Source organism: Phasianus colchicus, chromosome 9 (genome assembly GCF_987193195.1).
Source record: "Phasianus colchicus chromosome 9, bPhaCol1.hap1.1, whole genome shotgun sequence".
In the NCBI taxonomy this organism is placed as follows: Eukaryota; Metazoa; Chordata; class Aves; order Galliformes; family Phasianidae; genus Phasianus; species Phasianus colchicus.
The window spans coordinates 7,766,700-7,789,847 of record NC_143444.1 but is presented as its reverse complement, the minus strand read 5'-3'; the positions used below and the strand labels follow the sequence as shown (position 1 = coordinate 7,789,847).

The 23,148-nt window shown below is 51.8% G+C and overlaps 1 protein-coding gene across 9 annotated transcripts in view; it reads right to left on the bottom strand.

Annotated features, from left to right (window-relative positions):
* The window catches only part of CACNA1E (calcium voltage-gated channel subunit alpha1 E), an 82,974-nt gene that overhangs the window by 27,688 nt on the left and 32,138 nt on the right, over positions 1-23,148 (bottom strand). For all 9 annotated transcript variants that reach the window (XM_090146021.1, XM_090146023.1, XM_090146024.1 and 6 more), the window contains 12 exons: positions 16,907-17,010; positions 7,960-8,075; positions 7,383-7,436; positions 6,949-7,083; positions 6,557-6,760; positions 5,436-5,548; positions 5,109-5,221; positions 4,862-4,993; positions 4,458-4,530; positions 4,002-4,119; positions 3,610-3,677; positions 2,555-2,652 (listed from right to left, as the gene is read on the bottom strand). In XM_090146021.1, the coding sequence (XP_090002147.1) occupies positions 2,555-2,652; positions 3,610-3,677; positions 4,002-4,119; positions 4,458-4,530; positions 4,862-4,993; positions 5,109-5,221; positions 5,436-5,548; positions 6,557-6,760; positions 6,949-7,083; positions 7,383-7,436; positions 7,960-8,075; positions 16,907-17,010 (1,328 nt within the window). The remainder of the gene's footprint in view (positions 1-2,554; positions 2,653-3,609; positions 3,678-4,001; positions 4,120-4,457; positions 4,531-4,861; positions 4,994-5,108; positions 5,222-5,435; positions 5,549-6,556; positions 6,761-6,948; positions 7,084-7,382; positions 7,437-7,959; positions 8,076-16,906; positions 17,011-23,148) is intronic.

Genomic DNA, 23,148 nt, shown 5'->3' with positions numbered 1-23,148 from the left:
GGTGCCCGAGGGTGCATGGATGCTGGAGCAAGGAGCTACTAGCAAACTGCTACCTGTCTGTGCTTGCACACCAGCAACAAGCTCTGTATGTGCCCACACACGTGTGCCCCGTTTGGACATCCCACCAGGACACACGGACTGCTCGCCAAAGGGACACACGCTGCAGTGCCTGTGCTAGGGCTGCAGAGCTGGGCTGGGGAGAAAGGAAGATGTGACCAAACAAGCTGCCTCAAAGTCTTGGTCCTTGGATACTCCAAGCGGAAAAAGCTATTCACTTCTAGTAACACACAGCATTTTTACAGAGGAGGTGATGTGTCGGGCTGGCCCTGTGATGCTCAGAGCATCACCATGTGTTAATGCAGCCATGTGTGAGACCACAGTGTGGGGCACACAGCTGATATATGCAAATATGCATACACTGATTTACATTTTTTGCTTTTTGCAAACGCCGTATCCATGTAAGAACGCACAACCAAACTCACCCTCAGGTGCACGCAGAGCTCGTGTCTGCAAGGTTCTGTGCATCACAGAAATATACAGTAGTTCAGCTTGGAAAGGAAGATCACCCATGCTGCAGGCAAGGTTGTCAACTGCTAGAACAAGCACTAGATCAGGTTGCCCAGTGCCCCGTCAAACCCTGCCTTGGGCATTTCCAGGGATGGGGCAGCTGCTTTCTCCATGGGCACCGACAGCCCCCAACACAGTCCCATTGCCATGCCAGGGCCACATCACAGCCCCACACACAGGGACAGCCCAGTTCCATGCTCAGGGCACATGGCTCAGGTATGGCTGTCGTTCCCACAGCAAGTGGCATCCGCACAGCGCTCTGGGCACCGGCACATTGCAGCACCCGCATGCGTCTGTCCATCAGGCCTCCCACTCACCGAGCAGCCCGAGCCATCTGCACCACGGGCGCCCGTGTGCACACACAATGCTCCAATCTGCACCGCAGCCACCCACACCACCAGCATGGCCACGTGGGAGCACTCCTCCCAACCACAATCGGACCTCTCTGCCGGCACCAATGCGCGCACCCAACCTGCCCGCACCGCGTACCCACGTAGGAATTGAGCCATCTGTGTCTGTGCACGCCCAAACACCGAGAGCAGTTCTGCTGCACCGTTGCAGCCCTATGGCACCAGCTCTGCTCCTGCTTGCCCCTTCCTGCGATTTCCTCACCATGTTCCCCCGCCAGCTGCTGGCATCAGTGGGACATCCAAATCAATCCTGGAAAACGTCACCCCCGCACCACTGCAACCCTTGAAACTATCCATCCCTAGTGGGGGGAGGAATAGGGAAAAAGAGCTGCAGATATCCATATCTCCAATTTAAATGCCAGTGGAGCAACAACATTAAGGTTAAGAAAATCTGCTTTCCCAACCAGCTGTATTTGACAACAACTGTAAGACTAGTAAGGATGTGCAAAGCAGATAAATCCTTTGGTGTCCCCACATATTCCATCTCCCACCTCTTCCTCTCCATTCTCCATCTCTTTCCAGCCTCTATTTTTCTCCATTCTCCAGCCCAAATTTCTGTCTTCTCTCACTTTACGCAGCGCATTCAGGGGGGCAGCTAGAGCTCATCACAACACACAAGCTCTGCCATCTTGCCCATAAACCCCCAAATCCTGCTTGTATGGATTTCTCTATTACGATGAATATCCCTTCATTCTCAGGCATGTCTTACAGGTACATGACCTCAAAACCAGCAGGCACGCATTCAGGACAGGGAATCATCACATCCCACTGCTGCAAATCCAAGGAGCCAGGGACCTTGGACAGATCCCAAATGTCTAAGACGAATCTCACCACTTCCTCCAACACTGTGCATTAGAGCTTGCCTAGATTTCTCTCAGCAGATTTGCTGGAGACTCTGCCGTGTGCGAACCTGGCTTGTTTTCAAAGCATGATGAAACCTAAAATTCCCTGGGAAGGGATTCTATAAAAAAAATAAAAATAAAAAATGAATCCTTTCAGCCATACTGAAATGTACTGTTTTGGGAAACAAATCAAAACGCCTCGTTCCAATGTTGACTTTCAAAGTTTTATATGATTTAGACCATATGACACGGCAAAATAAAGGGGGGAAAAAAAGGTGTCTAGGAAGGAAAAACAACTTTCTGCTGCTGAAACGCAGAGGCAGGGCTCTTTAACACTGTGTTAGGGGTTTTATGTGGTTTTGGGTTTTTCCTTCCCCAAATGACATTTCTGCACAATGAAACGTGATTTTGCAAACCTGCTCCATCTCATGTAACTGCATTATAGCCAGGAAAGGAGCCCAGGGAGGTTTGGATCTGGTGGTGATCACCAGCATTCTCCTCATCTCTGACTTCATTTCTTACTCTTAGCTGCATTTTCAAGTATCCAGCCTTTATGTTTTGGGACAGAAAGCCACTCTGGGGAGATTTCTGCCATGTGAGGCTCTGCTTGGGGGCAGCCCAGGGCCTGTTGGTGAGCTGGTCTCTGCTCCATGGGGAGCACATATCCATCTCCACCCATCCCAAGGGATGGGCTTGGGAAGCAAAGGAAGGCTCAGGGTGAATGGGGTCACTCACTCAATAGCAGGCATGTTGGGGGCAGACATGGGGCTGACTTCCTTGGCTTTCTGAAGGGCATGCTTCTGGTTAAAGGCCTCTTCTTCCTCCTGCTCGTCCTACAAAGGAAACAGAGGAGTTGCTTAGTGTGAGGCCAGCAGTTCAAGGGAACGTGGACCCATTAGAGAGGTCAAGAGAAAGGGGGAACATGCAGAGACTGTCTTCATTTGTCTCACATTATGGGGACACTGCTTTGCCACTACACCAGTTCTTGGCGATAGTCCAAGCTGCCATCATCATCTGCTCCCACCATGGGAGGACAGGGACAATGGGGGACCCCGGGCTCTGCCATGCCATTTCATTTACTGGGAACGGGTTAGATTTACATCTACGTGGAGGCTGCTCAGTGAGCCTACAGAAGCTGAGGAATAGGCATGAGCTCTGCAAAAGCAGGCAGCATGGGGTAGCTGGTCACGTTTGAAGAGCAGCAATGACCCCTGCAGCTCTCACCTCCTTGCCTTTGCCCAAACGGTGCCCCAACATTTAGCCTTCCTCAAATATTTCCCAGCACGGTCTTAAAAGCAGTCAAGCCCAATAAGTTTCTCAAGAGCCATCCTAAATTGCATTCTAAATCACTCCACTGCCCTGCAGGCAGATGTGGAGTAAATAGTGACACCGCTGGAAAGCGCTTCCCTGCCACATCTCCAGCAAATAACAACCCACACCAGATAGATGAGAGTTATCTCAGTGTGACTGGGGGCAAACAAAGCTAGGGAACTTATATGGAGAAATGGTTAGGCCACACTTGATGTGAAGTGTGAGCGCTCAGGAGAGCCACAAGAGCAGCAGGTTGGGATACTTCCCCAAACCAAGGTCCAGTGATAGGGGTTGGTATCTCACAGGAGAGTTCCCTGTGAGCCCTCCTGGAGGAAGAACCCCACATCCACTTTGAGATGACCTCTTTGCAAGTTGAGCTGAGCTAAGGGGCAAAGGGGTCACAGGTACTGCTCCTGGTGCCATCCCCTCTCACCCACCCTTTCCATCAGTAAGAAGAAAAAGGAGCAACTGGAACTTACCTTGGTGAGCTCCTGAGCGTTAGCCAGGTTGTCCACTGCAATGGCCAAGAAGACATTCAGCAGAGTATCTGTGAGCAGCTAAGGATGCATAAGCCACGTGTTAAGGACATGGGCATCTGCAGCCACCGAGGGAGGTTGGCCCTGATGGCTCCTCACAGCTTAGTGAGAAGCAACCACGAGGACAAACGCCTCACCCATCCCATCTGAACCACCCACAGTGCATCTCCAGACAGCTCCTTATCCGTGTTTGGGACATCCAAGACTGCCCCACGTGTGATGGGTCTCCCTCGATGGGTAAAGGAGGAAGGAGCAGTGGTGGGGAGAGTGGCTGCCCCAAAGAGGGAGATGAGATGGGTTTATTTCTGCAATAAGCACAGTGTTCAGGTGGATACAATTCCCAAACAAGGTGAGGACGATGAAATAGATGGAGGACCACATGCCAGAGCGAACACCTCCCTGGGAGCGGATGCCGTTGTACATCACCTCGTTCCAGTCCTCACCCGTCAAGATCTGCAGAAAGAAAGCCAGCAGATCTGTCACCAGCCACCTTCTCACCACCTGGACAGTCCCATCAACCTATTCCAGACAGAGCAAGAGCTCAGTATGAAGACCCGTTCTACAGGCACAGTCTTGAGGGAGTGAATATCAGACTGCTGAGGGACCGGGTCTCCTCAGAAGTGTTCTGAAACTCTTGTATCGTATATAATGACAAAGAGAGCCATCTGCAAGTTATGTCCTAGCAGATGATGGAGGGAGACTTGCTTGGTTTAGAACCCTGTCCAGTCAGGTGCAGTGAGCAGATGGCCCCAAACCCATTTGGCTTTTTCCCCTTGCAGCCCAGCTCCTACCTGGAACACCGTCATGATGGCCGCAGGGAAAGTGTCAAAGTTGGCCGATGGTGTCCCATCAATGAAATTAAACCTGGAAGTGGAACCAGAAGGACACGAGCAAGCTGGAGCAAAGAGGTCATCAAAACATAGGCTGCTTATTCATACTTATAGGACTTTCACCGGCTCTAGGGAAGATCTGCTGGTCATGTAATGCCAAAACACAGAATAAATGTATCATGGCCAGGAGGACTCCCATAGCCCTGAGGCACTTCACAAGCAAGGACTTTTGTGTGGGAAAGTTGCCACTGGTAGCAACAGGCTGAGGAGCACGGCTGCAGAATTCCTGGCACCCACAAGGGTATAATCTCTCAGCTTCAAAATCACCCAGCAAAGCTGTTTCCCCAAGACCTGCAACAACCTACCCCCCTCCAAACAGCTGCATTCCCAGCAGGGCAAAGACTACAATGAAGAGGAAGAGCAAGAAGAGCAGGCTGATAATAGACTTCATGGAGCTCATCAGCGAGACCACCAAATTCCTCAAGGATGCCCAGTACCTAGAAAACAGAGACAGTGCTGAGCGCTTGCAGCAATGCCAGCAAGAGTGACTGCACCTGGGCTGCAGCCACAGCCCAAGGTGGAGGGTGACAGGCACAAATGGTTGGTACACACTTGGTTATTTTAAATATTCGCAGGAGGCGAAGGGCTCGTAGGACACTGATCCCAAAAGAGGTCCCTGGTCGGAAGATGGCCCAAACCACTTCAAAGATGCTTCCCACTGTGACCTGAGAAACAGACATGGCCAAGATGAGCTCAAGACAGGCTGCTGCAGGAAGCTTCCCCATTCTTGAGAGCAAAGCACCCACCACCCTGCCCCAAAACCTGGTGTTTCAGTTTGGTTGTCCTGGCCCCTTCAAGGACCGTGTCCTCGTCAGTCCCTTGCTCTGTAGACAACCCTAAACATATTCCCTGGTCTGCAGCATCCCTGGAGCCACCTACCCCACAGTCAAAGCAGTTGAATGAAGAATGGAAGTAGAGGCGTGGCCCCATCCCATACATCTTCAAGGACATCTCCAGGAGGAAGAGCCCAAGAAACAGGAACTCTGCATAGTCTGAAAGCAAAAACCCAGATGTGCTACCCATGGGGCACAAAGCAGCATGCATGCACCCACCAGAGGCCCACACAGCAACGTCACAGAGGTGGGACGAGTCAAGGAGCACACTGCTTCCCCAAGGTATGGAATTTGGAAGCAAGTATGCAAGGAGCTAAACGTGAATAACAGAGCACCAGTCCCACAGTGTTAATCTTTCAGGGTAGATGCATTGGTTCCCCAGGGGGTACTGAGGACCAGTGAGGGCTATCGTGGAGCAAAGCAGTTTCTTAACATATGACAATTGTTGGAGCATCCTCCAAGATGTTAACCACGCTGCCCTGTAAGGGAATATTAGCAGTTTGGAGCCAAATCATTGCACAACTGGAACTTGGCCAGGGTAACTAAGCCAAACAGCCACACAGGGTAACTAAGCCACAGTGAAAAGCTTCTCAAGCTATTTCACAAACATTAGCAGGCAACAGTCTGGCTCTTCACCTTGTCCAAAAGATGCTTCTCACCACGACCAGCTGCCACACCACACTGTGTCGTGCTGAGATCCCAGCAGGTCTGAGCATGCTAATGCAGGCTGGGCAGGCCTGATGCTTGCTGGGGACGTTTTCAAGGTGAGTAAGAGTAACATGGATAAGAAAACAGCACTGTCCCTCCTGCAACAGCTTGGAAGTAGCACACGACTTCCGTGGGGTTGACCACACTGCTCTGCTTGTTGCACCACACCAGAACGGGCATAGATGTACTGCCACTGAGACACTCTGTACCACAGCCCACAGCAGGCTGGGGGATGCCCCAGTCGCTGTCATTGGGATCCCCAATGCCATGCTATGAACCAAAACTTCAGTTGGAAAGTTTTTTCATGACCATTGTTCAGCCTCAGCCTCATCCACACACACCTTCCCAGCTCAGACCTTGCAACTGTAGGCATTCAAATGGAGCTCCAGTAAGATTTCCATCACCACTGCTCACAGTTTTAGGATAAACACAACCCCTGCACCAAACCCAGGGACTCACAGAGGAAGTGTGTGAGCCAGGCTGGCTGGTTGTGATGGACGATGGCCACACAGGCAGTGTTAAGAGCCACCAGGCTCAAGACAATCCAGTAGAAGACCTGGGATTTCACCATGTGGCGAACGGAGATGCGCAGGAGCCGCTCCTTGTGCCGTAAATAAGAGGCTCCATCCACTCCTTTGAGACCAGAGCGACTCAGGGGGTTACCTGAGGGGAAAGAGGGGGTGCCAAGGTGAGGAGAGGAGCTGGGATCTCCAGCCTTCATTGCAACATGGAGGTGAGTCAACCGTCTCCCAACGCAATGGCACAAGGATGTCTGACGGTGCTGCATGCAACCACCACAACTCAGTGTGCTGTCAGATGTTTGGGGAAGGAAAGCTTCGAACTGCACTGACCCAATGTGGGATGAAGAGGCCTCCTCTGTGCCAGCCTCCGCTCGCCCACGGAGGAGATATCGACGCAGTGCTCATCGCTGGAGTCACGGTTCATGGCATCTGTCCGGTTCCTCTTGATGGTGGCTCGCCTGAGCACTGGGAAGAAGAATAGGGTTGGACCACGGTGGGCCAGCTCTGCCAGCAACCTGATCATAGGACCATGACCAGGTGATCAGCACTTGGTAAATTCAGGTCTGGGCATGGGATGGAGATACGATCACACTCAATTGACCCCAGGCCAGAGATACTCCTGGCCTCAGGAGCCATCCGTCTCCCCTCAGCCCTCCACTGGGCTGCAGACCCCAATGGAGCATCTGTAGGCCCTTCTCCACTCATAGAGGAGGGTTTAAGGCACAAGGAAGGGCAGTAGGTGCTTTTGCAGGACATTCTCTTACCTTCTAAGGCTGAGGTCCCAGCATTTTTGTTCTCTTCAGCCAGCATGACTTCCTCTATGCAAAACACACAGCTCAGCATCAGGAGACAAGCCACCATTGGCTGAGCACATCAGACTTAAGCTCTTTGCCTGGCCTGGAATTGGTTGCTAGAGGGTGCAAACTCTCATCAAGTATAGAGTAAGTATCCAAAAGCAAATTCTCAGGGGTGGCACGGAGCAGCTACCACATTTCACATCAGAATGAGAAATGACTTCTGATCAACCCTACCAAATAATAACTAAATAAGCTGAATACTGCAGATAGAAAATCTTGTTTCTGAGTCATGCTTTCAGAAGAAACCCCTCGACATATCTCTGTGAGATCTCTGAAGGGCTCCTTGCCCTCTGCTAACGCCTCAGCTGATCACAACATCTCTTCTCCGCTCGCTCACAAGTTAGATTTGCCATCACGTCTGCTGGGGCTGAGCTCACCCACACACCCATTGTGAGCACCAGGACCACCTTGGGGCTGCAAGGAGACCACTCTTCATCCCAACCACTCTGCATTCCCACCGCCCCCTGGGATCCCAGCCCTTTACCCGCTTTGTCTATCCAGGCCCGGTAGCCATTGAGCTCCCGCTCGATCTGCTGCTGTCGCCGCAGCTTCATGAAGGCCCGGCGGTTCTCCACGCGCTCACGTTCTTTGGCAAACTCCCTGCAATAGCACAGAGCGGTGGTGAGAGCACACACAGGGGTCCTGTAGACATCCCATCCACAGCGCACAACCCTCACCTCGCTGCCTCCAGCCACAGTTTCTGCTGTTGTCACCCAACCGATGGCCAAAGCCAGCAGACCAAGAGTCTGGATGGCTGAATCAGAAGGGACAGCCCCTGGATGGTGGATTCACTCTTGGGAGGCATTGGATGAGCAAAGAGGGCAGAAACAGCACTGGGAAGCTCTCAGCTCTTTGTGCTCTGGAAGCACACAGTGCACGGGGAAGAAGGTGGGTGATGCTCCATCCAAGACTCATCTGCTTCTCCAGCAACAGCTGCCAAACACTTCCCTTGCTCCAAATTCCACACCAGTTGGCAAATTTGCTCTGGGTTCCCTCTCAATCTCCAGCAAGCCATCATGAAGTGGGACTTTTATAGAATCATAGAGTTGTTTGAGTTGGAAAGGACACTTAAAGATCACCTAGTCCAATTCCCTGCAATTAATAGGGACACCTACAGCTCCATCAGGTGCTCAGAGCTCCAGCCAGCCTGACCTTGAATGTCTCTAAGGATGGGGCATCCATCACCTCTCTGGCCTCTCTCCTGCAATACCATTCACTAGTGCACATGCTTTTGGGCTCTGACTAAGGATCTTCCTTTCTCCCTCCAGCCTCTCCTTGGAGGGTCTTCCCATGGCTTGAGATACTCCTGTTGTCATCCTATGGACCTCAGAGCTAACACCATGCCCACTGCTCACACAGCTTCTAACGTGCATGGATATACCAGCATCCACGTGCTTACATCCACTCCTAAACACACACACAAACATTCTAGATACCAGATCCATCGTTGACACGCACCAAGCACCTGGGACATATCCAATTCACAAGTTACAGCTCTAGCAATGAGCAGGTTGGCACACAGAGAGCATCCCCTGCCCCAGACATCCCCCAGCACACCCTTTCTGATCATCGGGATGGAATTTGCTGGCTGATATTCCCAAGTCCTGCAGGACTTTGGATTGCACACCAGGAGGAACACAATCGTGGAGAACAAGCAACAAGACAAACATCTGTCTCCCTGGAGCCCAGCAGCAATCTCCAGCCTCAGAATATTCCAAGTAACTGAAAGAATTGGTCTGTCTGCTGCAGGGGGAGTTCAAGTGCATCACCCCAGCTGAGCTATTACACCCTTAATGCTGTGTGGGCTTTCGCATGTGTGTGAGCGCGTGTTTGTGTGAAAAGCCCTGAAATGTTCCCTGCATCTCTTGTTTAAGATCCGCAGACAATTCAAGCATTTTTAATTCCACCCCAGGAAGGTGAAGTTTCCTGCCGCTCCAGCATTGAGCATCAAATAACTCTCTCCTTCCAGCTCCGGCTTTCAACCCAAAATGAGACTTTCTTCCTGGGGCAGGGAAGGGGGAGAGAACAAAAGGAAAGGAAGAGAAAAGCAGCCTAAGTGCAGGGAAGGAGGGCGGGGAGCACCTCCCACAGCCGGCGGGGAAAGGCACTCGCTTTGGGCACGGCATGTGGAACAGCTCCTTGCCTTGCGCGGGGGAAAGGCAGGATGGTGCCGGCTGCGCTTCATCCCCCACGCCAGCTTCTGTGCACTGCTAACGTGGAGATGCCAAGGAGAGAGAAGATGCCATTGGCAGCCAGAGCCAGCGGGGACCGTGCCTTTACCCCGCTGGTGCTGTGCCCTGGTGTGACCTGTGTCGTTGTAGCATCTTCTCCAGCAATCTCATTGAGCCTGGGCATGGTTTGCACAGGAAAGCCCCCAGCCCCCTGCAGCCAAGAGAGATGAAAGCCGAAGCGCCATCTCCCCATGTCCAAGCATTGGTTTGCAGAACCCTGACTGCAAGAAGCTGGTGCCACACGCACACACCCAGGGACACAACAGCCCTTTCTGCTGTGGCAGCAGCTCCGAGGGAGATGCTTCCCACACTCCTGCTCCCTAATGGAGCCTAATTGCTTTTGTCCATTAGGAGAAGGAAAGGGGGGGAGTGGAGGGTTGGGGGGGGGGGGAGGGAGGGAAAAGTTAAACTCAACTTAATGAATTATTACATTTCAGTGAGACACGTTACCGAGCAGGGCAGCAGCGGGGGCTGGTGACATCTGAGAGTGGGTAGGCGATGCTGACAGATCAAGGATTGCTCAGAGCCAATTTGCAGCAGCGGGTAGAGATAGTGCTGTGCAATGAGCGCAGGGCTGGCCGTGCTGACTGACAGCCGCCTGGGAATGCTCCAAGCACGGGGCTGGCTGCCACAAAGGATGCTGCTCCCTATGGTGTTAGGGTTGCGTCCCGTGGAACAGCACTGTTTGGCTTTGCAAAGAGATCCAGCATCACTCCCCAGCCCTATGGAAGGTCCCCAGATCTGCACGGGCACATTCAAGCCTCCACCATGGAAAAATTCCCTTGCGATAGTGAAACCCACCTTGTGCCAAATGTGGGGCTGTGTAGGACCCGGGCACAACCTTGGGAATACCAACGGCAGGCACTGAGGGATGGAGGGAATTGTGGTGGGAGCTCAGTGCCATCTGTTCTCACACCAGCGAGGCAGCATCCAGACCCCATGCCCAGCCTGCCAAGGCCATGGGAGCAGATGGCTTGCTCTTCCCATGGCTGCAAATCATCCTTCGTTCCCACTCCTGTGCCCAGCAAGAGATCTTGGGGCAGCCTTCCTCTCCAGGCTGCTGCTGCAGCTGTGTATTCATAGAACCATAGAACTGCTTGGGTTGGAAGGGTCCTTAAAGACCATCCACTTCCACCCTCATGCTATGAGCAGGGTTGCCAACCACTAGATTTCTCTTCTTCATTGGTGTTCTCGGCTCAAAGCACTGCAGGGCCAAGGTCAAGTTTTAATAGGAGAGGAAACTTTGTGAAAGCATCCTCAGAACAATCTCCTTTGGGAAAAAAAATATAATAAGGCTAAGAGAAAAACTATCACAGATGCTGCAACCCACTTGTATTATACCAGGAGCATCTTGGAGTCCAGAGTGGATATATAGAATCATTAAGGTTGGAAAAAAACACTAAGATCATCATGTCCAACACCACCCCCATCCCATGCCCACTGCCCACGTCCCTCAGTGCAACATCTCTGTGGTTCTGTAACACCTCCAGGGACTGTGACCCCACCAACTCCCTAGGCAGCCTGTGCCAGTACCTCACTACCCTTATCTATAGCACAGGTCACACCAACACTGTGGTTTCCATGCTTTCAAAGAAGCCAACCACCTCCACACAATCACCTTTCACCACCAGTAAGCACACAGCCAGCAAAGCAGTTACCAAAATGGTCATAAAATGACACACAGCAGCAGATGGGGTGGGAAGAGGCTCACATGCTGAAGCTGAGGCAGCAGTAGAGTGCTGCTGTGAGAAAGCCAGTTGTAGTGGGCTGTGTAGCAAGGGATGCCATCTGTAAGGCACCAGGTAATGCTTCTGCTCTGCTCAGCATGAGGGAGGCTCACGGCTCCTGTTTTGAGCATCACAACTTCAGGAAAAACACTTTCACCTCCAGAAAGGTTAAGGGACAGAGCTGGCACCTAGAGATCTGGAGAGGATAGATGAGGCAGGTGCAGAACAGGAGGGTCAGCTGGTATCTACCCAAGAGGTGTAAAGGAACTAAAACAAGAGCAGGGAGAGCTCTGTGTAAGCTGGTGCTGGAGATTAAACAGAAGGTGCAAGCAAGCAGCAGGGCTGGCACAGCCAGCCAGGGGGTCTGGGCGCTGCACTGCTGAGGTCATGCCTTACATCAGCGACCCATTTAGCAGAGGCAGATGCTGATGGTTACCCTCTACCTTGAGAGAAGCTTGTGATTTAAAAGAGGTTTTCTAATGGGTATCGCTGGAAGCCTTCTGCCAGGTCCTACAGGGGCTCGTGTCAGACAGGGCTGACAGCGAGCAGCGTGAATGATTCACACAGAGCACGTCATGCTGGTTTGCATTGACACCGTGTGCCAAGAGGAGAAGGGTTTTCTGTGAACAAAACCAGAGGCAGAAGGGGAAAGCAATGCCCATGTGAAAGCACAGGGAAAAGGTAGTGCAAACAGGCAACCGTCCCCAACAGTGAACAGGGGATCGAGGGGCTCCAGTGAGGAACCACCAAAGTTCCCATCTCCAGAGGTCCTTTTATAAGCTGGTTCCTCCAAGAGGTGCAGATGTGTGGCCCCACGTAGGGCCCAAAGGCAGTGGAGACAGGGCTACCACTGGCCAGCTATTTCATAGGACACTGTGCTCCTCCCAAGGAGTGACACTCTGGGATCTGAGGGGAAACGCACGCATGGAGGTTTGCTGCATATTTGGCTCAGCCCTGCTGTTCCATGCACTGCTACCTTTAAATGCAGCCTACTTTCCCAGGACACAGGCTGGGCTCAGAGCAGCCATGAGCCTGCAGAGTTTATTGTTTTGAAGTAGAGAAAAACAAAGGTCATAGAGGGTAAATATCAAATGTTAAAAAAGCCGCTGACATCCAGCTGCAGAGCCTCAGCTTCAACATGTGTCTCGAGGTGACAAGGTGGGGGTTTGCATCTGTGCTCCCACTGTTCCAAGGACACGCTGCTCCTCCCATCCTCTCCTGGGCTCTGCATTTCATCCTCTGTAAACAAGGCAGGTTTTGTCCCTCTTTGCAAGTGACAGCAATCTGCAGATGGGAAGTGTGGGGCTAGTATTGATACAGCATGAAAAATCACCATTTTTCAGTATTTCATCACGTTAACATCCCAGCAACTTTCAAGCGCTCTAATTGATGGCTTCAAAACGCAAATACAATGGATTCAGAACCAACCATCAAGTGCAAAACCCACAACAACTGCTAGATATGTCATTGCCACTGCAAAACAAACAAACAGCCGCCTACAGCGTACAGAGGACTGATAATGTGCATGATTCATTTGGGAGATCCTGCCCAATCCACCCAGCAAAGGTGTAAAGCACCTCTTTCAGAGAATCACAGTATGATCGGGTTAGAAGGGGCCTCAAAGCCCCTCAGCCCCCTCTGCTGTGGGCTGGCTGCCCCCAAAGCTCAGGCTGCCCAGGGCCTGGGACACCTCCAGGGATGGGGCACCCACAGCTCTGGGCAGCAGTGCCAGCTCCTCACCACTCAGAGTGAAGAATGCACTCCTAACATCTACATTTTCCTAAATTAACCTCTCCTTATCATGGCCACCAAGGAGCTGGGCATTGCCAAAGCTGCAGAATCGTCTGTGTTGGAGAAGACCTTCAGCCCCAGTCACCAGGCTGATCCATCTACCCAGTCAAGCAGCTCACGGATGCTATTGCTAACTGAAATAGGGAAGAACTGGAACAAACAGCTCCAAAAGCAATCTCCAAAAGCAAGAGCTCGCTGCCGAGTGCTTTCTGAAGAGCATCAAAGCGAGCCCTTCACCCGCAGCCTGCAGACCACAGGGAGTCCGCAGAGCACATCTGCAAGAGAACAGCAAACACGGAGCGGCTGAGCCATGCCAGCAAATAATTCCCAAGGAGAAATCAAAGGGGAGACACTTGCACTGCCTCGTGGCTGTGGGTTTTTCTCTCTCTGGTCCCGCTGGCTGCAGGAGAAGATGATGCTCCCAGTGACATGGGGGACGTGGCACTCCCGACACGCTCCTCTTGTCAGGCAGCGTGTTCACATGGGGCCTGGGGCCTCGGGGACAGGTGGCACACGCAGGCGAGGCAGAGAGGTGCTCGATGAATATGGATGCCCACCTGGCTACTGAATATAGATGAGCATTGCTCCTTTGCATCAGCCGCAGAAGGTGCTCAAGTGCCACGTCGGTGAGATGAGAGCTACCCCAGGGCACAGCAACAAGTGCAGCCCAAACCTACATCCCCATTACAGCTCAGAAGAGCGAAATCCCAAACGCGCAGTGGGCACAGACGTCCTGCCCTCCTCTAAACCACTCTGCAAGATGCCACCACTGCTGAAGAAAACACAGCGTAAGCTTCCAGCGTAATATTTCCTGGGCACATTTGTTGGCATCTTGCTGTCATTCCTGACGTCCCCACAAGACTTCTCCACAAGCACCTCCAAGGCATTAATCACAGAACCACAGAGTCGGAGGGGACCTTTAAAGGCCATCTGGTCCCACTGCCCTGCACTGAGCAAGGACACCCACAGCTCCATCAGTGCTCAGAGCCCCTCCAGCCTGACCTTGGCTGTCTGCAGGGATGGAGCACCCACCAAGTGTTTGGCTTCAAACCATCCGACCCAGCTCAAACATGGGCCAGCAGAAACCCTGCTTCCATTGACAACGTGCACTTGTGCCTTTGATGCCCTGATTGTTAATTGCTAGAACTTAATCTTATTCATCATTTGTTATGCCTCAAAATTGGGTAGGAAAAAAAAATCCAAATGAAGCGAAGTGAAAAGATTTCAGAGATGGTACAGAAGGCTCCTGGAGGAGCTGAAGAATACTCTCAGGAGACTGGGAACGCAGTGCTAACCCAACCTGAAAGAAAGAAGATCTTAAGACAAAGAAATCTTGCCAAATTGATCCTTTAATTATAACATTAGTCGTTTCTTTCAAAGGCTTAGTGCAAGAGCTGAAGGTGGGGGGCAGAAAAGACTCAAAGGGAGAAAAGACTTAACATCACCAGGATGAGTGGAAGCAATTAGGAGGATTTAAATTACTCTCTTGTTTGGTACAAGGCAGATAGATTTCATTTCTCTTGCCATCGTTGCTCAACTTCTTGCTTTGGCATCACCCTGGGTTACACCAGCCCTAGGACACACGATGTACCGAGTCGAGCTCCTGAGCTCCCAGCCCCACAGCACTGCAGCGGCTGCTCCTTCCCTGCTCTCTCTGATGCTCCTGGCAGGGTTATTTCAGGAGCTTGTGGAGCTTTAAAAGCTGAGCAGTCACATCTCCTTGGGCTTTATACCTGCGAAATGTGCACAGAGAGGAACAGGGCCAATTTTTTTTTTTTTTCCCCTTTCCTGCTTTCAGTTGGAATTAATTGATCTGTAATTGCACCCATAGAGGGGAAAAAGTTAATAGACGCAGTAATAAATGCCAAAGCCCCAGAAGATCTGGCTCTCCAAGCCCCTGCCTGGAGCGACTCCATCTCTGCTAATAGCGGTGCATGCAATTCCAGCGCATGTGTGCGTGTTAGTATTTAGAGAGCAAACCGAGGGGCCTCGGCATGATGGAAATCATTGCTTTTCCTCTCCCACATACTTAGTGCTCAGGAGCAGATGGATCCAGGCTGTTTACATCACGGAGGTCATGGCTCAGCCTAACAGTTGGGGAACTGACTGTTGGGAGAGATGCGCATCGCAACCAGAAGATTGCTAAATCTGGGCTCAGGCAAACTTCTAATGGTGGCAAATGAAACAAATGTCCTCCTGCAGCCTCTTGGCATTCATGACCTGCCTTGGGTGGCTGGTTGGCTCCCCAGTGAGAACAGCTGCTGAGCTGTAGCGGGGAAGGCAGGAGGCCAGACCAGATCCCAGTGTAACCACCCCCTCCCTGCTCAGCCCAGCGCAGGGGGATGCGGAGTGGAAAAGCCACCCTTTGCCACCCAGAGCAGAGCCCAGTGCTCTCTTCCAGCACAACAGAATGGTGAGAAATGTTAAAACCAATAAAACCTCTGCAAGCAAAGCGAGGAAGTCAGCCCCTTGCATGCCTCCACCCTGAGGACACTGCATCTCACAGTCCTCCAACAGCCTCACCACGAGGACAGCCAGCCTCAACCAGGTCCTGCATCCAGGGAGGCTGCGGCCTCACTGGTGGCCATGCACAGCCCATCTGGATGCCTCCATCACCTTGATCAGCCCTCAGGGAGCTGAGCAGTCAAGCTTTTCCTTAGGTAGCTGGCACACCACGAGAGCAACTCCATTGCCAATTAGGCCACCCACCCACTTGCATCCTTCCCCAGTACAAACCCTATCAGCAATAAACAAACATTGGAAATGCCAGCCAGCGCCTGGGAAGAGCCTGAGGTGACTGCATCCAATTCAGCGGATATAAGAAGGGCTGCCCCACACAGTCCTGCTGTGGACAGACATCAAGGGAGGACCACGCCATCCCCATCACACCTGAACTCACGGGGACATTTAGGACAGCGATGGAGATGGTCAGCTTCCACTTTGATCCCTGCATCCTGACATCACACACCACTCAAAACAAGGACCAAGGAATCGTATGATGTACAAGCAAAGAAGTCTTTTTTTCCTCACTGTAGGCTGTCTCTAGCCATACAGCCATCCCGTGCCCAAAAAAAAGCATCTTGGAACACCCTCGAGGTACTCCATGGGGTTGCTGATTACACCCCAGCAGGAGCACACCACCCACCATGCCCCACTGCCCTCACTCTGCACAGCCTCACCACCAGTCGCCCTCCCCACGTGCCAACCTCTGCCAGTGCTGGGGATGCGCTGATGCAGCCGCAGTTCATTGTCATGGAAACAAGAAGCCTTTTTCTCTCCAAGGCCAGCCTGATGGCTTGGAGGAAAATCTCTGTTCCACATAGACGATCAGGAATGAGACAGTTGTCTTTCCCCTCCTGTGTCCCCCTCCATGTGCAAGTGGTGCTGGGTATCCCCAGCCAACAGCCCCCAAACCCATCCCATGCCCACCACGCTCCATCAGCTGGCGAATGTGCACCTGGCTACAGGCACATCCCAAACTCATAGGCATTTCTGTACCTCTTCCTCTCCCTCTTCCCTCCCAGTCACAGTCAACAACTTCTTGCACATCAAAACACCAAAATCTTCAGCCCCTTGTTGTGAGACAGGCATGGAGGGGAGTAGCAAGGTATGGGGACATAGCAGCTGGCCAGGGCCAGGCGCAGGGCTCAGGCACATTCCAAGAGGATGGTGACTTGCTTACCCTGACAGCACTCCCAGGACAAGGTTGAGGACAAAGAAGGATCCAATGATGATGAGGGGGATGAAGTATAGCCAGTTCCAGGTGGCTCCTAAGGCATCATTGGTCTGGAGGGGAAAGAAATCACAGGGGTGATGTTAGGCACAGCACAAGCAGAGGGTACATTAATTCAGGTGCAGGAGAATTCCCCTTCTGTACTGACCACACCAAGCTCCTTGGAGTGACCATCTCCTTGCCAACCCTGACAGTAGGCTCCTGCCATCATCCCACTGTACTGTTCCATTCTGGCCGCGTGAAGCAGGCTGCAGCTCCAGACAATTATTTACCAAACAAAGCTTTTGATAAAAGCAATGCCCCCTCACCCCTCGCAGCCACTCCCCGGCCCCATTTGTCCCCTGGTGTAAGGCACTGTGCACATGATGCCAGGCTGGAGGGTGATGCGGCAGAACGTGACTGTCTGGGGGAGGTGGCATCAATCTTGTTGCAATGAAAGGCTCTTTCTCTTTTCTCTCTCTTTCTTCCCCCTCTCCCCGTGCTAATTAAGCCCTCATCTCCGTCTGAGTCATTGGCACCACGTCTCCCCATCGGCCAGCACAGGAACCTGCAAGTGGGGAGGTAGCCACCTCTGGTGACCACCATACAGATACTGGGGCCACCAGTACGTCAGCACACAGAGGGATGCTGCAGGGAGAGACACCAGTGCTGCATGCCAGCCCCTTCCCTGAGGTTGGTCTCCGTTCCGGGAGATGAGAATGATGCACCAAAATCCCATGCAGCCCATACTCACCGTTGCTCTCCAGAGATACTTGGACTCACCCATGAGTCCCGGTGCCAGGCCACTGCTCTCCAACAGCAGCATTTCCCATGGCATTCAAGGCACTGTGTACCCCTTGGAACAAGCTCATACTGGACTTCACTCTGCTGTCCAGGTGCCATTGGGCATCTAGCACCTGTCTTGGGATCACACCCCACCAAGACCTGGCCTGAGAGCCAGGGGCTTTCCCCCAAGCTCTCAGCACAGGGGCTCCATTCCTATAGGTGAAGAAGGCGTCTTCCCCCAGACTCTGTTGTGCCCTGAAAGCACAGCTAAATTGGGGGCAATGGGGACCAGCATCACCCTGCTCTGATTGCCAGCATTTTCCCTTTTGTTCCCTAAGAAGCTCAGCATTTCTCGCTGCTTTTCAAACCCATAGTAGACAGTGAGACTACCTCCCCACCTCAAAGCTGAAGCGTGTCTAACTCTGAAAAATGCACTGTTCCCACTGGAAATGGCAACCACTCTAATGGTTGTCCCTAAGTCTCAGCCTAAATTTATTTGTGGACAGTTTATATCCATTTGTACTTTTGCCAACATTGACCTTTGGCTTACACAGCTCTTCTCTTCCCCGTTTCCCATCCTGATATATTTATAGATGGCGACTGTTGCCATTCCCAGGCTCTGCTCTGGTAGCTGAAGTAAGGTTCATCCAGTTTTCTCCCGCATGACTGCCTCTCCCTCTTCATTCATCCAGCAGCCCCTCCTCTGCTCCAGTCCAGGCTCAGTTCATCACCCACATACACGGGAGACCCAAGTGAGCAATGCTGACAGGTCCTGCTGCATCCGTGCATGATGCTGCTGACACCTCACCATCCTGCCCGAAAGCTTCTCCTCTTTCCCTTCCATCTCCATCCTGGCACCTTCCAGTACAAAGCCCTGAGTTTTTGGGAGGTATCCTCGCTATTCTCCAACAAGCATACAACTCACCCTGAGAGCCCTAAACCACCACCCAGCCCCACCTTGGTGCTGCTCCCTTCCCACCAGCTCTGCTTCGCCAACACTTCTCCTTAGGGAAAGCATTACTACGACAAGCGACTCTGCATGTTTCCTGCACTTAGAAAACCAGCCCTTGGATGCCAGGTTAGCCCGGCATGACCTACCTTTGGCAAACCCATGATTCATTTTTCCTCTTTCGCCTCCAAAATCTGTTCCGAAATGGCATGCAATTGAGGTCAGGCTCGCAGCCCTATTCCTGCCTGCCTTACTTTTTCCTTCCTCCCCCCGCTTTTAAATATAGGCACTGCATTCACTCTTCCCCAGTCAGCTGGTGCCTCCCCCAGCACGCCGGAGCTGTTATAAATACGCAGGACCAGACCTGCCATCTATGTGCCAGCTCCCCCTAAATGCACTGGGGGTGATGCTTATCGCCAAGCTGGTGGGCACAATGGGCTGTGGCCATGCTCGTGTTCTTGGTCACACAATCCATCCTTTTGTTGCCATTGGGTTCACCAGAAGTTTGGGTGAAATGCCCACCTGGTGGGGGGGCTGTGCCCAAACATCCCCTTATTCCAGGTTGGATATGAGGAAAAATTTCTTCTCTGAAAGAGTGGTGAGGTGTTGGAATGGGCTGCCCAAGGAAGTGGTGGAGTCACTGTCTCTGGAAGTGTTCAAGAAAAGGGTAGATGTTGCACTGAGTGATGTTTAGTGGGCATGGTGGGGATGGGCTGATGGTTGGACTTGGTGATCATTGTGGTTTTTTCCAACCTTAACGATTCCGTGATTGGCAGAGGTGAGAAAGCAGTAAGTGGTTTCCACTTACTGCTCCTTTGAGCAATCTGCATGAGGTCCATGTTGCTTGAATTTTGGCACTTCCCAACTTCTTTGGCACAAAGAAATCGTTTTCTTTACCAAGCAGCCCCTTTTCCTTTATATTTGGAGCATCATTCACTCCTAATACCCTTCCACAGACAGTAATTCACCACCTTGTGCCTTCCCATAGATTTTCCACTTGCTCAGGACCCAGCAGGATATCTCATGCAGGGTCCAGGCAGGCCAGACCATGGGTAGTTCAATCCCCAGACTACACCAAAGCTGCAACTCCTTTAAATGAAGAAAGTCCTTCCTGCCCTGGCCTTGTGCTGGAGATGGGCCTGTTGTTCACACAAAGCCTTTGGGAAACTGAGGAGCCACCCGATGTCTGGTCTTTCTTCACCTTTAAGGCAACAACCTTCTCATTACAGCATCACAGAGCCATTTAGGTTGGAAAGACCTTGAAGATCACCAAGGCCAACCATCAGACCGACTCACCGAGTCCCACCACTACCTCATGCCCATTAGTGCCACATCCACACATTTCTTCAATACCTTGAGGGATGGAGACTCCACCACCTCCCTGACAGCCCATTGTGGATGGCTCCATCCTAAAATACCACCAGCCACGCTCTTCCTTGGCCGCCTGACCACAAAATGTGTTCACTACCACCTCCAGGAACGCGTGAGACACTGACACATACAAAGCATACAAATGACCCAGGCCACCTCACCAGCTCGGGCCACCAGGGTGATGGTGCTGGCACCATACCCACCACCAAGGCTACCACATGGACCGGCCCTGTTACTTTGGCAGCTCCTATATTTCCAAAGGGCAGGAAAAGGCACAGGGAGCTGCAAAAGCAGGTCTCACTCAGGGGCCAGAAATCTAAAGAAGTCTAAATATATACTGCCGTCGAATGCAAAGCACAGGCTCGCAGCCCACACATACCCTCCCTCAGCATGAGAAACTTCAGGATTTTTTTGCTGTGCTGGGAAAAAATAATAAAACAACCACAAACTCAGGTTTTTTTCTACCTAAAAATTAGCAAAAAGCACCTTCTGCCTTCGCAGGGCACCCTTGGATTCCCAGTGGTTTGATAGAAAGTGCAAGGGAAGGAAGGGTGATGCTGGACAGACAAGCAGATAAGCTTTGCTATTGAGAGAAACAGTCTCAGAGATGGTCCCTGCTCTGAGCAGCAGCACAGCCACATCCCCTGTCCAAATCCATCTGCAGCAGGAGAGCCTCTGCGATTTCTGCTCTAATCCAGACCCAAATGGCACGTAATTAGATTGGAGTAATATTCTGATATTACCATAACCCACTTGCTTAGGGAATAAACACAGCTTGGGAGCAAGGCCCACAGGCAGATGTAGCAGGGCTGTGCACTCCATCACCTCCCAGACCCCAACATTGTGGGGTCTGAGGATCAGAGCTGGTACTGAGCCTCCCTGGCACACAGATCACGAGAAACAGCATCACAACCCCACCAAAGGCTAAAAAAAAAAAAAAAAAAAAAAAGAAAGAAATTAAAGAACTCTCCCAGCAGATTCCCTGACCTAACCAGCTCCTTCAAGACCTTGACACCCACTGCTGCTCCCCAGCACAGTAACAGATCTCCTTCTTCCCTTTAATAGCTATAATTCGATATCCTGCATGCAGGGCCATGCTTCACTCCCTGCCAGCTGTGCCTGGAATCTGTCAGTGACCCCAGTGCTGTACAAGATCTGAATGAAAATGCTTTTCTTCTCCAAATTAGGTTAATGAGGAAATTGGTATATTTCCTTCACAGAGCAAGGGCTGGCCGTATCCTATCCTGAGTGGGTGCCCAACGCTGTGCCCACAGCACTGTGCAGACCCCAGGGTACCAGGGCTCCCCACAATGGGATGCAGGATTCTTGGTGAACTGTGTTGGCATGCATCCTGCTGGGTAGGAACGGGGAGAACAGGGAAGAGCTCCCATGTATTTCATTTTTCTTGTTTTCTAAATGAAACATTTTGATTTCAGACTAAGAAAACAATGCGTTGCTAAAAGCATTATGAAAAATTAAGTGTTTTGAAAGTGCTTCATGTGGGTGTGGAGACTGACTTTGGTTCTGTTCTATTCCGATCTGCCAAGAAATCACACCCAGACCCCCCCAGCACTGCATACCATGCAGTGGGTATGGCATGGGACACCAATGAGACCTTCCATGGGTTGCCAGCAGGACCTTCCATGGGATGCCAATGGAATCACAGCCCCTGGGCTTAACAAAGAGGGGCTGAAACCCTCTGTCTTTGTAGGGCAGTGCCAGAGCATTGGGTTCTGCTCTGTTCCTCTGGCTCAGGACAGAGCTATTCCATTGGCAAGCAGGAGGAGGGTGTAAGCAGGCAGCTCTCAGCGGAGCAAACCTTCAAAGCTGCAGATCCAGCAGACACAGTTTGTTTCTTGCTGTGTCATTTCAGTGCGCACACATTAAAAAAAAATAAATAAAGAGGGGAAAAAAAAAAAAAAAAGGAACAGTTGGCAAGAAGGAGAGGGTCTGGCTTTAAGTGCTAACAAACAGCTGAGCCAAGAGAGAGCAAAAACCAGCACCCTGCCCATGGCTGCTCGGGATGTACGCAGCAGCATCACTGGGCTCACCTGGCAGGGCTCAATGACCAGGAGCCTTTAAGGGAAAAACAGCACACTTAGCTAAAAGTTTGGATGGTGTTAAGCCCTTGGGGTGGCACTTCCTCAGCTCCTCTTCCCTGCAAAACCCAGCACTTGGCTCCCTCCACCTTCGCTCACCAGCATCTCTCCCTCCTTGGGAATGCACAGGGATAAAGGCACGAGTGATGCTCAGGACCTCCGAGCCTAAGGCACAGCATTGTGACCCCCTGTATTTATCACCTCCCAACCCATCCTTCATGTCAACAAGGTGGATTTTGGGTTTACAGCAAGCAGCTGTGGCCCATCAGATCCCTTGACGCCTTGCCATGCATTTTTAATTAGCAGCACGGATGCTGCTGTAATGCCTGGGAGGCAAAATGTTTTTACCCATCGCTGCTAACAGCCGTGGCCCTGTGCACAAATCAGGGCTGTGCCAAGCCTTCTGCCTGCTCCCACCACCTTGATACCATCGGGGCTGCCCGCTTCCCACCCCAGCATCAACCCCACAGTGACACCAAGCAGCTTTCTGCACGTTGCCTGGTCCCAATGCCACACAGCCAATGTCCCTGGCACACAGTGTGGGGAGGCCCATGCTTTCTGAAAAGGAATCAAAGCCCTCCAAGGATGGGCAAAGGGAAGGACTCCAGTTTGAGGTATTTTTTGCTGTTTTTTTTCCCAATCACACTGTGATTTCTGCATAGCAAGGCGGCATCTCACGCAGGCAGGGTGAGGAAAACAAGGTGAGAGCTGAGCACATCCACAGAATAACACACGTGGAGAGCACCACGGGGCTGATTAGCTTTTTCATGATGCTTTCTACATATTCGGAGAGATGTGCTTCTAGACCGGGTAAAATTGTGGAAAAATGGCTCTTAAAATCACGATACAGCTACACGGGGGAATATTATAGTAAGCAATTTCTTTGAGAGATTGCTGAAGCACTTTGCCTGCCATCTCCTCTCCTCTGCAGAGCTCCTTGCTAACCCAAAAGGGCCCCATTTCTCATCACTGCACCCAATGGCCGAACCCCCAAACCTGCAGGCAGC